General features: G+C 46.3%; 1 protein-coding gene across 5 annotated transcripts in view; it reads left to right on the top strand.

The window, feature by feature from the left end:
* Window positions 1–19,737, top strand: part of Gas7 (growth arrest specific 7) — a 224,066-nt gene that overhangs the window by 136,449 nt on the left and 67,880 nt on the right. For all 5 annotated transcript variants that reach the window (XM_051180355.1, XM_051180358.1, XM_051180356.1 and 2 more), the window contains exon 2: window positions 5,229–5,349. In XM_051180355.1, coding sequence (XP_051036312.1) covers window positions 5,229–5,349 — 121 coding nt within the window. The remainder of the gene's footprint in view (window positions 1–5,228; window positions 5,350–19,737) is intronic.

Below are 19,737 nucleotides of genomic sequence, written 5' to 3'. Positions count from 1 at the left end.
TTCTCTAGAAGCAAGCTAATTTTAGTTGGTTGGTTTGATTGACTTACGGAGTGAGTGATGTTTTTGTGTGTGTCTGGACTGAACCCAGGGCACACTAAATCTATGCTCTGCCTAGGAGTTGTCGATCCCCCTCAGCTCCAAAGCAATAGTTTAAAGTAGTTTAGCTTAACCATTTAATTATGTGTACAATATTGTGCATATTATTAAACCTCTGACTGTCACAGCCCTTACTTTAAAAATAGGAATAAAAGCATCCTTAATACAGACATGTATTACAGAGATGTATGAAGCTTAGGGCCTCGTGCACTAAAGACATTTAGGGATAAGAGTCCTTACAGATACATGGACACAGTATCTCAAACCAGTCTTGACCAGTGATCCTCCTGCCTCAGATTCCTGAGGGCCAGGATTACGTATGTATGGGCATCTAAATTAGGCTAGGAGTTTGAAGTGGTCTACAAACTTCTTTATGTCACATATGAAGTAGAGTAAGTTACAAGTGTCTCCAGCTCCATTATTTACAATGGCTCCAAAGTGAAAGCAATGCAAGTATCCAACAGAGGACTAATGTATAAACAAATACGCTGTGTAGAGTCAGGCAGTGTAATATTACACAGGAAAAATTAAAAAAATATATAATAATGGGCTGCCTGGTGCGGTGCGACACCACAATTGATCTTCACACCAATTCGGAGGAAGGACAGAAGACTGATACCTTCTTTTCTCATCTCAGAGCATGAACTTTTGTGTAGAGTTAAACATGTTTCTTGATCAAATGAGGGAAGAGTGGGAAGGACTGAAACCCAGCCTTGTGCTCTGGCCTGGGGCTGGCTCCTTCCCAAGGTAGAGCCAGGGTTTATAATCCCTCCAGAGACATCCTGTGTGCCGTACTCACAATGCCTCACCTACCAGGAACCTTCTCACCTCCAACCTGCTCTGCTCCCTCTGGTCTTGTCTGTCCTAGGTGTTGTGGCTCTAGTGTGGTACCTCTCTGCCCTTCCTTCCCCTCCCACTGGAAAGAGCCAAGAGAGCTGAGGAGGGGAGCCACGGGGCCAGGGAAGGAAGGTGTCCTAGTCAGGTTTCTATTGCTGTGATGAAACACCAAGACCAAAATTAACTTGGGGGGGATGGTTTATTTCAGTGTACAACTCTCATGTCACACTCCATCATGAAGGGAAGTCAGGGCAGGAATTGAAGCAGGGACCATGGAGGGGTGCTGCTTACTGGCTTGCTCCTCACAGCTTGCTCATTCTGCTTCCATATAGAAACCAGGATAACCAGCCCAGGGGTAGTGCAACCCATGGTGAGCTGGACCCTGCCACATCAGTCATAAATCAAGAAAGGGTTTTCCACAGGCCAATCTAGTAAGGGCATTTTCTCAATTGAGGTTCCCAAATAGCCCTAGCTTATATCAAGTGACATAAAACTAACCAGCATGAGCAAGAGAATTTAACTAGGGAGAGAACTAATTAGAAAAGAGTTTCAAGGGAGTCCTTAATTACTAGGTGGTCATCCACAGGCTATCCTGTAGGTGGCTGTGGGAAGCTCTCACAGAAGGCTGCCTGGTCCTGCTCCTCTGAGGTCATAAGAGTGAGGAGTGAGGATTGATGCTTTGGGACCCTTCAGTGAGGACTGGCAGGTGATGATGCTAAAATTTTGCCTTAGCATTTTTTTTAAGTTTTATTTTTATGTTATACATATGAGTGTTTGCCTGCATGTATGTCTGTGCATCACATGTGTGCAATACCTAGGAAGCCCAGAAGACTACATCAGATCCTCTGGAACTGTAGTTACCGGTGTTTGCTTGCTTGTTTGTTTGTTTGTTTGTGAGCCATCATGTAGGTTCTGGGAACCAAACCTGGGTCCTCTGCAAGAGCAGAAAGTGCCATTAACTTCTGAGTCATATCTCTAGCCCTGCTGTATGTTCTTCGAAGACAATTTTTTATTGTGATAAAAATATAGAGTTGATGGTGCATAGCATTTATGTACTAATTATGTACTAACCATGACATCTTCCTAGTTTAGACCATTTTCACACACACACACACACACACACAGAGAGAGAGAGAGAGACAGAGAGAGACAGAGAGAGAGAGAGACTCTGTATCCACCTTATCTTCCTGCCCATAGTCCTCTGTAACCACTAGTGTATTTTACATATTCTGCAGCATTGCCTGCTCTGAACACGTCACATAATGGAATGAGACCACATGTTACCTTTGTGATCTGACTTCTTTAATGATGTTTTTAAGGGCCGGCCACTATGTAGCGAGAACCAGGACTCTGTTTTAATTTCTGAGTAATATTCCACTTGTATGGCTATCCTGTGTTTTATTCATATCCTCAAGGATGGTCCTTTGTGTTGGTTGTCTCCATGTTTGGCCTTTGTTAATACTTCTGTCCTGAATGCTCACATACAGCTTGTTGGGGATGCTTGTTTTCAGTCTTGGGGGGAGAATCTCCCCAGCTGTCTCCAGCATCTTTTGACTCCTGCTTTGTGGGTGGTGAGCCAGCCAGAAGGACTTCTTCCTAAGAAAGAAAAGGCAAGAGGGCTGCAGCTGGCTCCAGAAACGAAGGCAAGGCGGTCAGATATCCAGCAGGGAGGGTGACCGTGGCTGTGTTTGGAGACCACCCTAAGCACAGCACATCAGCCAAATAAAAACCTCTCCCACCCCCTTTTTGCCCTCCCTGGCACTGTACCTTCATGGCTACCCATATCCTCATGTGTAAGCCGAGGCTTCCCATGAGCTCACTGGGTTATACAGATAGATTAACCAGAGTCATTCTAAAGAGAGGGGTACTAGGAGACTAGAGGTCAGGCCCCTTACAGCTTCTCCAAAGCTGGGGCCTTGGGGCATCAGATGACTCAGTTCATTTACACTCTGGCCCTTGAACTCCTCCCTGACCAGCGTTCCAACATTGGTCAACTCCAGAGGGTAGTGAGCTCCCTTTCTTGGCAGCAGAAACCTCAGAGAACAACCATTGAGGGTGACATCTCAGACACGGTGAAGGGGCAGTTGGAGGGGAGGTCAGTATGTCTGCCTGGACTTCATCTCAAAGCCTGGAGAGCTCATCTCCATCCCCCTTCCAGTGAGATTTCCCCCATCTCTTGAGGAACCCTGGTGACGGTCCCTCTTTCTGGTTTTGGGCAAGTTACTGTGGATCTCCATAGCCCACAGCATGTGCCACACCTGGGCCAACATTATTAGCCTCTTTTGTTTCATTGATGTGGAAAGAGCCTGACTGAGTCACTTGCCTGAGGTCCAGTGGTGGCTGTGTGGCTGAGGTAAGTAGGGTTGGCACCAGGGGTGCTTTGAGCCTAAGGCTGTTTACTCTGCAGACATGGATCTTCTTTGTGCAATGCCTTCCTGGGAGCTTCAGAGCCTTGCTTAACTCACTTCAACAGCTTCCCATGGACCCTCTGTGTGGTACCCCTTGATGTTAAGATCAAGAAAAGATAACCAGCCATCTCATCTTCTGGTCCTAGAAGACTCTCCAGCAAAACACCCTCTTCAGCACCCTCCCTCCACTCCCCACCCTGCCACCACTTTATTCCCAAGGCCCTGTGTGTGTGCAGGGTTCTTTCTCTCCTCTTCCCTCCCCCATGCTTCCCTTGCTTTCGTCTTTCCTCCCTCTTCTCATTCATTAACTCTTGGGTCTTTTTTGAGGCAGGGTCTGGCTATGTAGCCTAGACTGGCCTGGGATTCAATGATTCTCCCATCTCATCCTCCTGAGTGCTGGAATCACGGGCCTGCACCATCACACCCTGCTTCTCACTCACTCTTTGCTCATCATAATGCTATTTGTGTTGCCTGTATTCTGGCCATCATCCAGACCAGGAGATGCTAGAGTGGTTGGTGTTCCGTGCCAGCCTCTCTTGCTCCCGGGTTCATTTGTGTTTGGCATGTGGTCCATGCTGGTGTCAAGGAGGAGGACAGCACACTACTTTCAGCCTGGCTGCTGCATACCTCACCGTCACCTGTCTAGAGTGTAGTTTTTCATGCAAAAATCAAAGAGGTGCTTTGGCTCACCAGGTACCCATGCAGGAGATACAAGCATGTGAGCACAGAGGAACATCATGACATGCACCAGAGCTATGCAGACAGCTGAGGGAGGCCATGTTTTCTGCTAGGAGCTTTTGGGATTTGTTTGTTCCTCTTATGGTGCAAAGGCCACCACAGGAAGCTGAGACAAAGCCGTCTCAGGACTGGCTGGAGAGAGATGTCAGAGCACACTTTGTTGCTCCGGTTTCAGCCATTATCCTGTTTTCCTAAATACTGGTCATTGGTGACCTAAGTGGCTACTCCTGTGGGCATGGCAGGAGATACCAAGGGCAGTGAGGAGCTGGTGGTCTTTTGTATTTTTAAACAGGTTTCGCTGAGAAATTCTCAGCCTTCTGTAGCTGCAGTTCTGATTTTTGTCAATTTACCTTCTCCAAAAGGCACAGCAATTGTGTGGGCTAATTTGGATCCTCTGTCTTTATTTTTAAATGTTCTTTAGCTGAGAACCTTCAGTTTTGTTGTTCATTGGAGATTTACATGGAAAAGATAAGTAAAAGAAAAAAAAAGATAAAAATTGCCCACAAGCCCACCACCGAGGGATCACAGATGTAATTAGTTACAGCATGTGCTCCTGCCTTCCGCCTAATGCTTGGACTTAACGCATTCTTCTGTTTCTCAAGATGAATGTTACTGTGCATGGTCACAAGAATCAAGCCTGTGGTGTCTGGTTTGTCTTAAAAATCCTGACTCCCTTTGCCACAGTGACATGACGCTTGGAGAGAGAAACTCTACCTAGCTCTCACAGACTCTCAACATTATTATAGAATGTTTTACACCTCCTTCTGCCGCGACTTGCATTAATTACTTCTGCTAGGTTTGCACAGCAGGCCTGGGGCTGTGTCTGCCTCTATTCTCAGTGGTCCTGTGGAGTGTAGACTGTGCAGGCCACAGCGGGTGTAGACTGCACAGTCCACAGCGGGCCATGTAGAGTGACAGCATCCAGTGATTGATTTTCGCAGGGTCTGATAGGGAAGAAGGTCAGCTCTTCTGTCTGCTCTGGGAGGGGCTGTGCCTTCTGTGAGAGGCACCTCACAATGCATGCCACCTGCCCCAAGATTGGTCTGCAGGCCAGGCCATCCCCAGTTGAGCGATTCCAAAGTGATTCTGTGGTTCAACCCAGTTGTGAAAATGGCAAGTATGTCTGACCTCTTCCTTCCTTTCCAACAGAAGCCTGGGATGGTCCCCCCTCCGCCGGGAGAGGAGAGCCAGACGGTCATCCTTCCACCTGGCTGGCACAGCTACTTGTCTCCTCAGGGCCGCCGTTACTATGTCAACACGACTACCAATGGTGAGTCCCGCTCAGGAACTGCCTTTTCTAACTGGCAGATATTTGTCTCTTCCTAGGGGTGCTTTTCTCTCTCCCCCTCCAACCCTCTGGTTTGGGGGCTTTTTTCTTGCTAAATCTGACTCAAGGAAAGACAGCCTGGCATTTAACCCTCTTGCTCTAGAATTATTTAACCTATGCCAGGGCCCTACAGCAGAGTCCTACTCCTCCCCAATGCTGGCTGTTGGGACCTCAGTCTGCAGTGTGTAAGCAACTTCAGGGGACATCTGGTACTTCCAGATTCCCAGTGTCCCTGACACCTCACACCCCCCCCCCTTCATTGAACTCAACTTTAGGATCAAGGTCTGTATGTTCACGAATGACCTCAGAGGCTAGGTCAACAGGTCAAGGTAATCCATATAGTCTAGGGACTGTTCAAATGGTACTGAAGATCCAGGAGACTGCAAATACTCTCCCTAATTTCACTTTAACACCCGTTTCTCAACTGATGTATCTCACTGGCTGCTGTTTGTGGATTGTCCATTTGGAAATGGTGGGGCTATGTGTGGATCATTCATCCTCTCCCTCAGCACTGGCTCCCTGCACCCCCCGCCCCTGCTTCCCATACTCTTTCCTTTCTTTCCCCCTCCCCTTCTCTCTTCTCTTCTCTTTTGAAAGGGTCTCAGTTGATAGCCTAGACTGGCCTGGAATTCACCATGTAGACCAGACTGATTGAATGCCTGCTAGTTCTCCTGTGGCAGCCTCCCAGGTACGAGGATTGGAAGCCCACATCCAGCCACCCAGCCACTCCTCACATACCTCCCAGCTGAGCGGGACTGTAGCTCCCTGCTCCAAAGAGTTAAATATTCTTGTATCTCCCAAATGACTCCAGGAACCCAAACCTGGAGATGCGATGCAGTAGGGCTAGTCTTGGTACAAGTTAAGCAGGACACTGTTCAGGGTGAGGACAGACATGTAAGGCAAACCAGCTGAGAAGTCCTGGCCTCTCTATATCCCCAAGGCCTCTGCCTTGAGAAAACCAAGAGAAGCAGCTCAAGGAAAATTAGACTCAGTGGGCATCGTAGACATGTGTGCCAAGGCAGAATGTGAATGGTGAACGGCTGCCTGTTGGTCCCAGTATTGGCCACACTTGTGTCTTCTGTGCCCATCTGACCTCATAGTTCTCCCTTGCCGCCTGGGACATGGCTGTTTATAAAATGTGCTTGACAATTTTGAGCCTGCACGAAGAGGAGGGGTCCCAGTGAGAGGACAACCAGCAGCCATCTAGGGGGAGACACAGAGAAGCCAGTAGTTGCTACACCACAAGCGCCCTAACCTGCATGCTCAGCAGGGTGTTCCCCTTGAAGAGCAGTGACCAGGGTTTCTAGGAAAAGGGAAGCAGGGCTGTTTGTAACTCTTCTGATCTTACACTTCCTCAAAACAAACACTCCAGCAGTTTTGCCCCACTCTGGGAGCCTAGATGTTTCAGGGGTACAAGTGGCTGTTTGAATGTGCTTCCCCTGGGGAGCGGCTGCTTCAGTGCGCCTCCCCCGAGGGGAGTGGGTGTCTGAACACAGATCTCCATCTGTGCACTGCAGAGTTTGGACTGGATGAGCTCAAGACCAAGAATTGGGGTGGATTTGTTCTTGTCTCAAATTAGCCATTCTGTTGCAAAGGGGAATAGAGAAAGTGGCTCTCATTCCCTCTCCCTCTCCCTTTCTCCTCTCTCTCTCTCTTCCCTTTCTCCCTCTCTCTCTTCCCCCTTTCTCCCCTCTCTCCCTTTCTCTCTTCCTTTCCCTTTCTCCCTCTCTCTTTCCCCCTCTCTCCCTCCCTTTCCTTCTCTCTCTCTCTCTGTTTCTCTCTCCCTCTCATCCCTCAGTTAAAGAATAGTATAGTATATTCTCAGAGTTAAAAAGCCAATGAATAGAAATGGGAAATCGACATTAAAAATCCTCAGTCAAATTTCCCAGAGCTATTTATCACATAGATCCTTTGAGGCGTTTATGTTCTCTATCCTCTAAGCATAGGCATGCTGGTGTTTTAAAAATAAGTTACAAATGTTATCCTTTCTGTCCTTTAAATCATGCCAACAATTTATTGTAGGCATTGTTCTATACTTTGAATATTTCAATCTAACGCATTCCTTTTTAATCACTGTGTATTAGGAATGTGCTGTCACTAATTCAAGTACTACTCTACTTAGGAACGGAAATGCAGCCGCATTCTATATCAACAGACAGTGTCTGGTAGCTTTCTTCCAGAATTCTGACTTTTCTAACACCAGTAGGTCAGAGCTTCCTTGGGGTTATGGGGTGCAGCGTGCTCCTTGGGTTGATACACTGATTCTCTAGCAGACCAGGCAGTAAATAGTTTAGATTTAGAGGGTTGTGATCTCTGTCACGGCTGCTTAACTTTATCACTGTAGCAGGTAAGCTAGTGAGTGCAGCTACAAATAAAACTTTATGTATGGCAAAAAGGGCGAAGGACTTTATGAGTGGACACTGGAATATGAATTGCAGTGACTTATATGTGTTATGAAATCACATTGTTTTTATTTTTGAACATTAAAAACTGAGAAGATGACTTTGGTTCACAAGTTCACCAGCCTTATGGGTGATAGGGTGGGCTGATATGCTAGCTTACCTGTGGGCTGATTTGCTAAATTATCTGGCTGGTCCAGTAGGACTGGGCCTTCCCACTTTCTTTCTTTTACTGGGTAATCCTAACTCCTTGGTCTTGCATTCTGGATGTAGGTCGGTTGGCTTTACGCTCTCATTGGGTAGTTGTTGTGGTCATTGTTTTTCTGTTCAATTCAACAGCTATCTATTGAGCTTCAAATATGTACCATGAGGAATGGCCTTGCCCCTAAATTGTTTGTCTGCTTATAGTGAGAGCAGATCTTAAAGCTTTGTGTGCATGTTTGGGAGCACTGGAGGGGTGTCTGTGTGTGTTTCTGGGGACTGAACCCCACATTCTAAGCAAATATGATATCAGTGTGCTATACTGTTAGCTCTGGAAGCAGATTTTAAATGAATACCTGTGTAATTACACTTGAGAAGGGTTATAAAGAGGTCTGAGGTATTCGAAGAGAGTTTCACAGAGAGCCTGTGGGGCCCTGGAGGTAGAAAGGACCAAGAAGGAGTAAAATGGGAAATAACTCTTCCAGCAACTCCTGAGCATCATTAAGGATTGCTACAGGGTAAAGAGGAGAAGCAAACAGCTCTGTCTCTCCTTCCAGATGTTGGTCTGCTGGAGTTTTCTCCCACCCCTCCCTATTTGGAGGCTGCCTGCCTGTCTGTAGCAGAGCACCTAGCAGAAGCCATCCTTGTTTGCACACTTGCCTCAGCCTCACACCCTGACTCCTGGGGCCTCTGAGTTGGTACCTCACCGCTGGACTCTGCTTTCTGTCCCAACTTGGGTGTTTCATGGCAGCACCTCCATCTGTCCAGGTGGCAGGTCACAGCTACGAGGCACTGAGGTCACTCATCCTCTCAGAGGATAATTTTCAAATGCAGATGCCCCTCAAGGTGATATTCAAGATCTCTGATAACACTCCCCCCACACACAGATGCCCCTGTTTGCATAGAACTTTACACCCACCCTTCCATGGACTTTAAGTCATTTCTAGTTATGTATAGTGTCAATCCAGTGTCTTGCTATGTAAATAGTCATTACTTTGTATTGTTCAGGGAGCAATGATGAGAAAAAAATCCTATGCATGTTCAGAGGATATGCAATTGTCTCCCCTGAGCATCGAAGCCGCCCGTGACTGGTAGAATCCACCAGTGCAGAACCCAAGGATCCTGAGAGTCCCCTAGCTTTCCCCCTGCCCCCTAATCCCTAATCTGTCTTCCCCCAGAGGGCGTTTGGGCATAATAATCATAATAAGTGTTCTGCACAAAGCCTCATTTACATTGGTGTCCCTTCCTCTGATAATCTGCTTGCATTCACATGCATTTAGGATTTCATGGATGAGGGTCTGTGCCCTGCTTGCTGCCATCAGGTCAGGCCGTGGGTATACAAAGCCAAATGAGAAACGGGCTCTGCTTTAAGAGACTGTAGCTCCAAAGACACCAGAAGCAGGCAAATACCTACAAGCATTGCAGGCAATGACAAAGTGACAAAGTAGGATGGGAGCTTCAGGGAGGGACCTGCCACCTGCATGGGTGGTGTAAGGACTCTAAGGAGGGACCCATGACAGAGGCATCTGACCAAGGTTGTAGCCTAAGCAGAGGGTGAAGCGGCAGGAGAAAGGCAGGTTGATGGGCTTGGCAGTGGTAGGAACACACAAGTGAGGGAAAGCTGGGATGTGACACGTGACTCTTCACCCACCCATTGGGCAGTAGAAAGCAGGGGAAAGTTTCCAAACAGGGCCTGGACCCCATTGCAACCTTGTAGCAAGACTTCTCGTGCAGCGGGCATGCATTGAGCAGATAGCCTAAATGAAAAGTGAAATAATGAGGCCAGCACAATCTAAGACAGTGGCCTGAAGGGGGTGGGGGGTGTGCTGAACTCTGTCACAGGATGTGGCAGGCCAGCAGCAGGGAGCTTGCCTGCCTCCTGGCTTTCTGCCTTGTGTGGCAGTCATGAGGCGAGTGAGAGTGGGAGATGCTCGGAAGCCAGCTGGAAGGAAGGAGGTGAATCGGTGCTGTATGGTTGGTTCCTTGCTGCATATTCAGGAAGAGATGGCCAGCACCTCAATGGATGCATCTATGGCTTAAAGGACACCTATGTCACCGATAAAAGTTCAGAGAATCCTGTCCTGTGGGTGCATGCATGGCCCAGCCTGCAGAGAGCAGAATGGATTCCGCCCCTCCTGACCACCATTGCACAGTGGCCAACACACACATCTGAGTAGTGTGGTCTAGAGTTTGCATTTCTTCAGAATGGAGGTGCAGACACATCACCCAGTACAAGCCTGTAGAAGAAAGCTCTGAATGCAGAGTTAAGGAGGGCATCTCAGAGTCAGAGAGCAACTGGTGGAGATACGAGGAATGAATCCATGCAAGGCAGTGTTGTAACAAGCAAGGGAATGAAAACTATGAAGTGAGAGGAAGCCAGGAACAGACAAAAATGCAGATCAAAAATGTTTACAATAGGAGGACCAGGCAAATAAATCCCTGGGGATTATGGTGTTAGTGAATGAGCCGGATGCCCAGCAAAGTTTTGATGGGTGAGTTACTATAGTCCTGATGCTGGTTTTTAAATAGACTCTCCAGCATGGCCATGTGTGAATCATGAATTTCAGAAGTCCCATCCCCGTCACTCCCCCACATCTCTGCTCCTCCAGGACATTTCACCATGCAGGGTGGCTCTGAGTGCAGCCTGCATCATCTAGGAAGGTGCTCTATGATGCTCCAGAGTGGACTGGGGCTAAATCCAGGCAGGATATATTGTGATGCGTGGCTGGTGAGCTGTTATAAACAGCCTACTCCATTCATTCAGGGACCGGAGTTAGTGTTAAGGGTCTGTGTTGGACAATTGAATGAAAGGGCAAAAGTTAGGTGATTTGAAAACAATGGAAATTCTGAAGGCTGGGTAGTACAGGTAGGTGCCTGAAGACTGAGCGTCCAGTAGCAGCCTACCCTCTGGTTGCTAGAGAGCGACTCTCTTGATGCACTCACATGGAGAAAAGGATGAGCAAGCTCCCATCAACCTCTTATAAGAACATGGACCCCAAGTGAGTGGGGGCTCTAATGACCTCATCACCTCTCAAGTCTCCACCTTTTAGCGCCATCACATTGGCGACCGCGGCTCAATGTGTAGGCTGCAAAGCCTCTGGCACATCAGCTAACTGTTTTAAGAACTCTGACCCTTCAGCATAGGTTCCCTCTATCATTAGAAGCTATATCACTTAGCTGGCCTTTTAATATTGTTTGATATGTATGTTACCATTGGAAGAATGGAGAGCCATTTGAAACTAGTGTAGAAAGCCAGGACTGGTTCTGTTTAATGTATGAGTCACTATTTTACAGCATATTTCACTAATCCTTGTATGCATTAAACAAAGTCATTCCATTTATATCTATATCTTTCATCCCTAAAGAAAGAGAGTAATTTGAGGTAATATCTTAGACCTGTTTTTCTAGAAAGCAGAGCCTGAGGAAAGGATTAAGTGCTAAGACCTTATTAGGAGATAGTGAGCCCAGAGCACCAAGGGATGGGCAGGAGAGTAAAAGGGACACCAGGGAAGATGTTGGACCATACAGCTCGGTGTCTGGCAGTGAAATCAGATTGGGCAGCAGCCACTGAGAAGGTCTGTTGACTTCTTTCCAAGGGTTATAAAGGAGCCAACTGCATTTTGGAAATCTCCCATTTCCCATGGGCCATCTCCTCACCCACCCCTATCCCTCACCCCTGCATGGAGAGCTGTTTCTTTATCCTTTCAGATTAGACCACCTGACTCCAAACAGCCTAGAAGAAAGCCTGACCCCACCCCTTCTACTCTAAGACTTCTATTTCTAAGATGAAGTCCTCACTGAACAGGAGTCCCTCTGAGAGGAATGTGAGCCGGACTCTGATGTAAATGTCTCTATGTACAGACAACCAAGTGCCATGGTGCATCCTGCATCCTTGTCACTCATTTGGAGGGTTCAGTGGCTGATGGCTTTACTCACTACCCCTGGCAGGGAGGATCTCCCAGGTCTTCTCACACAGGGGGCACTAAACTGAATTTGGCCCATGAGCCACGTCTCTGTGCTCCCTGTAGGGCTAACAAAGCCAAAACTCTCTGCTGCTGGCCTTGGCAGAAAAGATGATGCCTGGCCTAACAGAATCCACAAATTTTACATATCCAGAAATGGGATCCTCCGTGTATTAAGAGTCTCTGCCCAAGGTCACCAGGCCCTTGTTGCCAGGCTATAATTAATGTCTAGCCTTTAGCATTCAGAATGAGGCATGGGTGGTGGTAACTAAACTTGGCATGAGGATAAGTGAGTTCACAGATTATTAGATAAAGACATTCACCGGAAATGACAATTTTAAGGGACACCTGCTTGTCCTATTAAGCATCAAGCAAAACCCAGGAGAGCTGGAATTTGTTTCTGTCCTCTTTTTAACAAGGAATTGGTGTCTCTAAATGTTTTGTTGTGTTTGTGAGTAAGACTTGGCATGGATGTAAGCCAGGGTTTGAGCTTTTGTGTTCATTTGCCAAATAGTCAGTAGTTTTCTTGATTTCTTATTTTAATTTTCCTTTCAGTGAGCAGATTCTCATTCAACTTTATTACACTAAGAACTAATGAGTTTCTAGGTAGGATTTCCACAAATTTAGTAATTGTGAAAACCACTTTTTGAGCCTTACTTTGTTCCGAGTAATTTTCCAGCTCTCTAGATAGGATGGCCCTGACAGTTCCCTCTCAATAGAAGTTGCCCAGAGAAGCATCTGCACCCGAACCACCAGCCTGGTTTTTCTGTCCATCTGTATTGCACAAAGTAAATCCAGAGCCATGTTTTTGTTTGACACATTCAGCTGATTAAATTGTGCATTGTGCCCTTGTGTGTATGAGCATGTGCAAACACACGCACACACACACACACAGAGAGAGAGAAAGAGAGAGAGAGAGAGGAGGGGGGAGACAGAGCGAGACCTTGTTTTGGCTCCATTTTTTTTTTAATTGAAAATATATTCTTCTCTCTTACAGTACATCCCACCCATAGTTTTCCCTCCCTCCACTCCTGCCAGCTGCCCCTTCATCTCCCTCTCCCCTGGATCCACTCCCCCTATTCTTTTAATGGCTTCATGGTGGAAAGCTGTTAGACTACAAAGCATCTTATTAATCTGCTCAGTGTAGTCTTTGTTTTCTCTTCTCCAGCGTCCATTTGAATTTGTATTGTTCAGGTAACACTTAAGTGCATAGCACAGCCCTCATTTTCCATCAAGTAATCTCTTGTAGAAGCTAAGTAAATTCAAAGCCATTCACAATGCCAAAGACAAAGGACGCAGACCGTTCTATCCTGAGAAGTCAAGTTATTTTGAATTGCCTAGTAAAGAATGTGATGTTGTACCACATTGGTTGTCAGCTGGGGCTAGCAATGAACAGCAAATGGTCCAGATACCTCAGCATCAAAAAGAAATGTGGAGATGCTAAACCCATGTGTCCCCTTCTTGGTTTGTGCCTAAGAAAACTGAAAGCTCATGTCCATCCTGAAACCTAGGTACTCACACACACATAGCAGCGGCAGAGCCCAATGCCTGTCAACCAATGAATAGGTAAACAAAATAGAGTGTGAGCACACAATGGAACTCAGCTATAGAAAAAAAAAAAAAAAAAAGGAAACAGTGTTGATGCCCACTTCAACAAGGATGGTCTTTGAAAACATCACACCAAGTCAAGACAGACACCGGGAGCTACATGCTGTGGGATTTAATTTATATGAAATGCCTAGAATAGGTAAATCCGTAGAAACCAAAAGTAGATGAGCGGTTGCCAGGGGATGCAGGATGAGTGAATCGAGACTGCTAATGAGGAGGGGTTAAGGTGATAGATATGTACTATAATTAGGTAATGGTGAGGGCTGCACACTCTGTGAACAGACCAAAGCCACTGCGCTCTATGCTCTTACAGGGTAAGTTCTATAATATAGTGAATTGCATTGCAGTAAATAATAGTTAACTTAAAAATCGGCATGTGTGAGGGTGCTGGATGCCTGAGATTTTTTGGCTGCCTTTAGAAGCAGGCCCTGAGAGGCTTTGTTTGGAGAGTCTTAATGCATAACTTCCAAATGTTGGTGTACGTCAAAGCATCATGGAGTATTGTTTGCTCAAAAATACCAAGACAGAGGACTTGCCACACACTTTTCAATCGTAATCTTCGGTCAGGAAGAAGTAAAATATTTTACTTCGTATTTTAAATGCTTTCTAATAGTCACCACCTAGGTGTTTGTTTGTTTGTTTGTTAACTACAAGGAGACTTAGTAACAACAAATTGGTAAAGACATTGTTGTACTAGCTTTCTGTTATGACAGAAATAATCAACTGATGAAACAAACTCACAGTTTGAGAGTTGTGGTGAGGGCATGTGGCACAGGAGGCACACTCACCTCATGGTAGCTGGCCAGGAGACAAAGAGAGAGAAGATGGCTGGATTCCAAATGTCCTCTACTTGGGGACACTATATGCCTGTGACTTGACGTCCTAACCTTCTTCTACTAGCCGTTTGTTTGAGATAGACTCTACCTGTGTATCTCTGGCTGGCCTGGAACACACTATGTGGATCAGACTGACTTCAAACTGCCTGCTTGCTTGCCTCTGCCCACCAGGCTAGGCCCCAGCTCCTGATGCCCCTACTGCCTGCTGTTAGTACCTGGAGGCGTGGTGCAGGTCTTCTCATATGAATCTTTGGTAATGTGAGGTGGAGCGTGGGTATGTCAGATCCAAACTGGAACAGTAGCAAGGAATGGAATATAAAGTTGAGGGGCAAACAAACCCGACTTTCATTTTCAGAAACACAGTGGGGGTGGGGGGGAATGCAGTGTTTGTCTCCATCCCTAAGTCAGATATCCACAAACCACTAAAGTTAAAGCAGAAACTGCCAAAGAGTTGCTTGAAGACACCTAACTCAGTTTTATGGTGACAAGATTTAGAATGAGTAGGACCTGCCAGGAAAGGCCCTTCACCTGCCTGCTGTTTATGATCATGAGGTCACTGGGTAGCTGACTTGAGTGTGTTTCCAGCCTTTATTCTTGTCTATGTAAGGAACAGTGAGAACAGCTTCTATCATCTCAAAGGCCTTGAATCTATAGCTCAAAAATCATTTGGAGCTCAGCATTTCTGGGTAGAAATCTGGGGCTTGCGATGTTCTCATGGGTGCTTAGCACCCTGACTCATGGACATTTTTTTTTTCTTTTGGGGGTTTTCTTTCTTTCTTTCTTCCTTCCTTCCTTTCTTTTTTTGAACAGGACCTCTATTTTGGTTAGAAAGTATGTTCTGCCAGGCAGTGGTGGTGCACACCTTTAATTCCAGCACTCAAGGCAAAAGCAGGCAAATCTCTGTGGTCAGCCTTGTCTATAGAATGAGTTCCAGGACAGCTAGGACTGTTTCACAGAGAAACAATGTCATGAAAAACCAAAACAAAAAAGAAAAGAAAAGAAGGAAGGGAGAGGGAGAGAGAAGAAACAGAAAGTAGGCAAATAGAAGTACTGTCCCTCTCCCATTGTCCCATTGGTCATACTACAGAGTCCAGTGGTTGTCAAAGTCTGGAGTGAGCAGTCGGAGAACCTAGCAGAGCTCATCAATATGATGTGGCATGATCCCTTCTAATCATTACTATGGCCAGCATGCATTCATGAGAATTCAGTATGAGAGTATGCCTATAATGAATGATGTGTGCTTGGGTTAAACCTCTTTAAAAGTGTTGATCCAGCATTCCTGCAACAAGGTATATAGCCAAAGGGAATGGAGTTGGTATATCAGAGACACTGTATTTACTGAAGCATTTTTCACAATAGCCAAGGCATGGACTCCATCAAAGTACCCATGGATGGATGAATGGATAAAGATATCATGGTTCATAGCTAAAGTAGAATACTCTTTGGCCACAAAGAAGATGGAGATCTGTGGCCATAGCAACATGAATGAAACCTCAGCACCCATGTTACCCAGTTATAAGCCAGGCGCAGAAAAATGGATATATATGTTCCCATATACATGTGGGAGCTACAGATTTGACTTCATGGATGTACAGAGTATAATAGTAGTTTCCAAGTCTAGAAAGGAAGAGGGAGATGGGACAGAGGGAGGAAGGTATGCCAAGATGCATGTACATAGGAGAAATAAGTTGTTGAGTAAAAACGGCTTGTAACACTATATCAGACATTTTACAACACACAGGAAGAAGTTAGAGCATTGCAAACCCAGGGAAGTGATGAACACCAAAGAGAAGGAAGCCGCTAAGTACCCTGACTTGATCATCCTGCACTGTGTACATGATTTCAGTCACCAGATTGCTCTTTGCAAATGTGCACCATTATTCTAGGGCAAAAATTGAGAAAGTGCTGGTGTATGAATAAGTTGCTAAGGAAATGGCATTGCCCTGTCATAGTGGAGTTAGAGACAGAGGCAGGATCAGGACTTGTGAAATTCCAAAGGATTGTCCAACGTATACAAGATAGTCAGTAGATGTCCATCCTGGATGGTCTTTAGACTAGATGCTTCCTGGAGAAGCATCAAGGACAGTGTGTGAGAATGTCCAGTTCTGGCAACTCAAAAGGGCATTCATAAACACATGGATCTCAGTTCTCTCAAAAATCCATGGTGTGTGTGTGTGTGTGTGTGTGTGTGTGTGTGTGTGTGTGTGTGTGTCCAGAGATAGGTGGGGCTCAGCGTGTCTGCCCAACAGGTCTTCATGTGTGTTTTCCATGTTCAGTTCTGTGGCTGCTCAAGTCTGGGCCAGGTTTTCAGACAGAGCCTCATGGTTTTGTATGAAGTTTTAAATAACACAGGCCAGCAGGATAGCTTAGCAGGAAAAGCACTTGCTTTGTATGAAGTTTTAAAGAACACAGGCCAGCAAGATGGCTTAACAGGAAAAGCGCTTCCTGCCAAGCCTAGTGACCTGAGTTTGATTCTTGGGACCTATATGATGGAAGGTGAGATTCAACTCCTGTAAGCTTCCCTTTGACTTCCGTGTGTGTGCATGTGCAAGCAGGCATACACACACACACACACACACACACACACACACACACACACAGAGTTTTTAAAAAGTATAAAACAGAGTCAGAAGCAGCAGCTTACATAAAGTCAGGATAATACTTTACTTTGCACTTGAAAATAGGCAATGAGGGAGGATCAAGAAAGAGAAAAAACGACATGATAGAAATGGAATCTTAGTTGCAAAGGGACCTTCCTACTCATCCTTGCCCTGCCTTTCAACAGAGCTTTCACATACCTTGGCTTGTTAGTGTGGAGGGAGCGTTGCAGCTGGGACTTGTGGGACAGAAGGGCTAGAGGAAGCCCATGTCTCTAAGAAAACAGTCACCAAGGACAGCAGAGAGAGATGGTTTGAAGCAAGGTAGATGTTTTGAAGGTGAGGGGCTGTGAAATCAGTGAAACACCAGCACCCTCGGGCATAATTTGCAGGTTCTATGCTGATAGGTGAGTGGGCAAGGACCACATGACTTGGTTATCAAGCAACAAGTGTTTGTTGAATGGCTTCTCTGTGGCCAGCTCTAATTAGCCACTTGATGGCTTCTTGCTAGGGTGGAGTGGGCGAATGCATTGCAAATGGCTATGTGGAAAGCTTCCTGAAGTTCATGAGTTGTTCAAGGGAATTTTCCTGGTGACTCGGCTGAGATTTCTTTCCTGCTTGATTTTACTTCTGAAGGTCCTTTCAAGCCTAAAAAAACAATCATGTAAAAGCAACGAATGTCAATCTTAAAAGTGTTTATCACCCACAACTGCTGGTGAGCGTGCCTCTGTAGGTAAAGCTGGCACAATTTCCCCTCCATGGGATCTTATTGTTGGAGGCAGATCTTGGAGTAGGGCAACGGCTTTTTATTTGTTCTTTCAATCTAAGTTGGATTCCAAAGTAGAATGATCTTCCAAGAGGTGTGGGAGGAAGAAAACCGGGTGAGAAGTTAGTCATGCAAGAAGCTCATGTTTATTGTGTCCCCACTCCCTGTGAGCAGTGGGCTGAGCCATGCAGAGGGCCACTGAGACCCTCGGGGGCCTCATCATCTTTGGCTAGATAATGACCTACGTCTTGCTGTCTTGCTCGGTGGCTGTTGCCTGAAGCTCCTGCCCTTTTGCCGTCTGCCTGTCTGCATGCTCAGAGCTAACTGCCCCCCGAAGAAAGAGCTCCTGTAACAATGACAAGAGCTGGATGGACTGTAAGCTCAATGTGTTGGGAGTGGAATCTGCCCCTCTGAACCTGGCTCAACTTTGGCTGTTTAGTAGCTGGATTGGGGCAACCTTGGGGAGGTACTGGTGATGGACATACAAACCCCAGGCAGCTTTGACCTGTGTCTTTGTGGATCTGGCTGGTTTCTCTTTTACCCTTTCATAATCTTCCCTGTTGGGTCCATTCTTCCTTCCCTCGGTCTCTCTGGCCAACTTGACAGTTTCTGTAGTCCTTTGTTCGCTGTTGATTGGTTGGTAGATTGGCTGTATCTTTTCAGCTTTTCAATTTTTATTACAAAACCTTCATTTGCTTATTTAGCCCCTTGACCCCAACACTTTACACCAGAGCTCTGCTACTTGATAGGGAAAGCATGTCTGCTATAACACACACACACACACACACACACACACACACACACAGAGCTTACATGGAAGAGCCCAGCCCCCCTCTCCGTGTGTGTGTGTGTGTGTGTGTGTGTGTGTGTGTGTGTGTGTGTTTGCACATATGGACATCAGAGGACAACTTGCAGTACTCAGTTCTCTTATATCCTTTGGGTCCTGGGGATTAAACTCAGGTTAACATGGCAACCAGCTCCCTTACCTGCTGAACCATTTTGCTGGCCCTCAACCTTCCTGATAGAAAGGTAAGACACTACTTCAGGACAGCCTGGTTTTTGGTGGTGGTCGTATAATAGGAAGCCTATGGCAGTATGGCTTACACATGAGCATCTGCAGTGGCTCTAGACAAGATCCGGAGAGTAAAAGGAGTTTCTATATTTGTCACCAACGTCACCTGTGAGGAGAGGTGGTAGTGGAATGAGGGGTGGGTTCATGAGGTTAGGAGTACTTATTGGAGTGTTTTGATTCAATGCCTTCTTACTTTCGAGTGCCCATGGATGCAGGCAGCACCAGCTACAGCTAGAGCTTGGTAGGATAGTGCTATTCCCTACCAGTGGCATGAAACTGCCTGGGAATTGCTTAGCTTCTCAGAATGCAGATTCTCAGGCTCTGAAGGTCACACCTGAGAATCATGCGGAGGGGGAGCAAGCTGGCCTGATGCTCAGCCTGGTGACTGGAGTTCCGGGTGATCCTAGGAAGCTCTGGGCTTTGAGAATCTCTGCTTGGAGCTCCTGTTCCAGGCTGCACAGCATTGGGGACTTGTGGATAGACTTCTCTGGTCTCTTTGCAGAGAGGGGTTTTGAATCTGTTCCGGCCATTTCCTGAGGACTCTTCCTTTATTCAACAGTTAAGTCTCCTAATGCCATCAGTGTGCTGTGTCTTTTCTGTCCCCAGTACCCTTTTCTGACATTAGAAAACAGTGTGACAATGGGTTTTTGAAGCACTGGTTAGGATGAGGAAGGGCCCTCTGCTCTCAAGGGAGCATGGGGACCTCTGTGTCTCGGTTGGGACCACCGTCCTCAGCATCAGTGTGTTTGCAAGCACCTGTTCAGCTGCGGCTGAGAGAGACTGTTGGTTATTTCTGTTTCCTAGACTAATTTTAGTTCTCTCTACCAATCTCCTCTTTCCTGTGAAGAGCAACACTCTCAATGCTTTTGAACATTATTTATAAACATAAC

This window comes from Phodopus roborovskii, unplaced genomic scaffold (assembly GCF_943737965.1).
Source record: "Phodopus roborovskii unplaced genomic scaffold, PHOROB, whole genome shotgun sequence".
NCBI classification, from domain to species: domain Eukaryota; kingdom Metazoa; phylum Chordata; class Mammalia; order Rodentia; family Cricetidae; genus Phodopus; species Phodopus roborovskii.
This window is presented reverse-complemented; position numbering and strand designations above follow the sequence as displayed.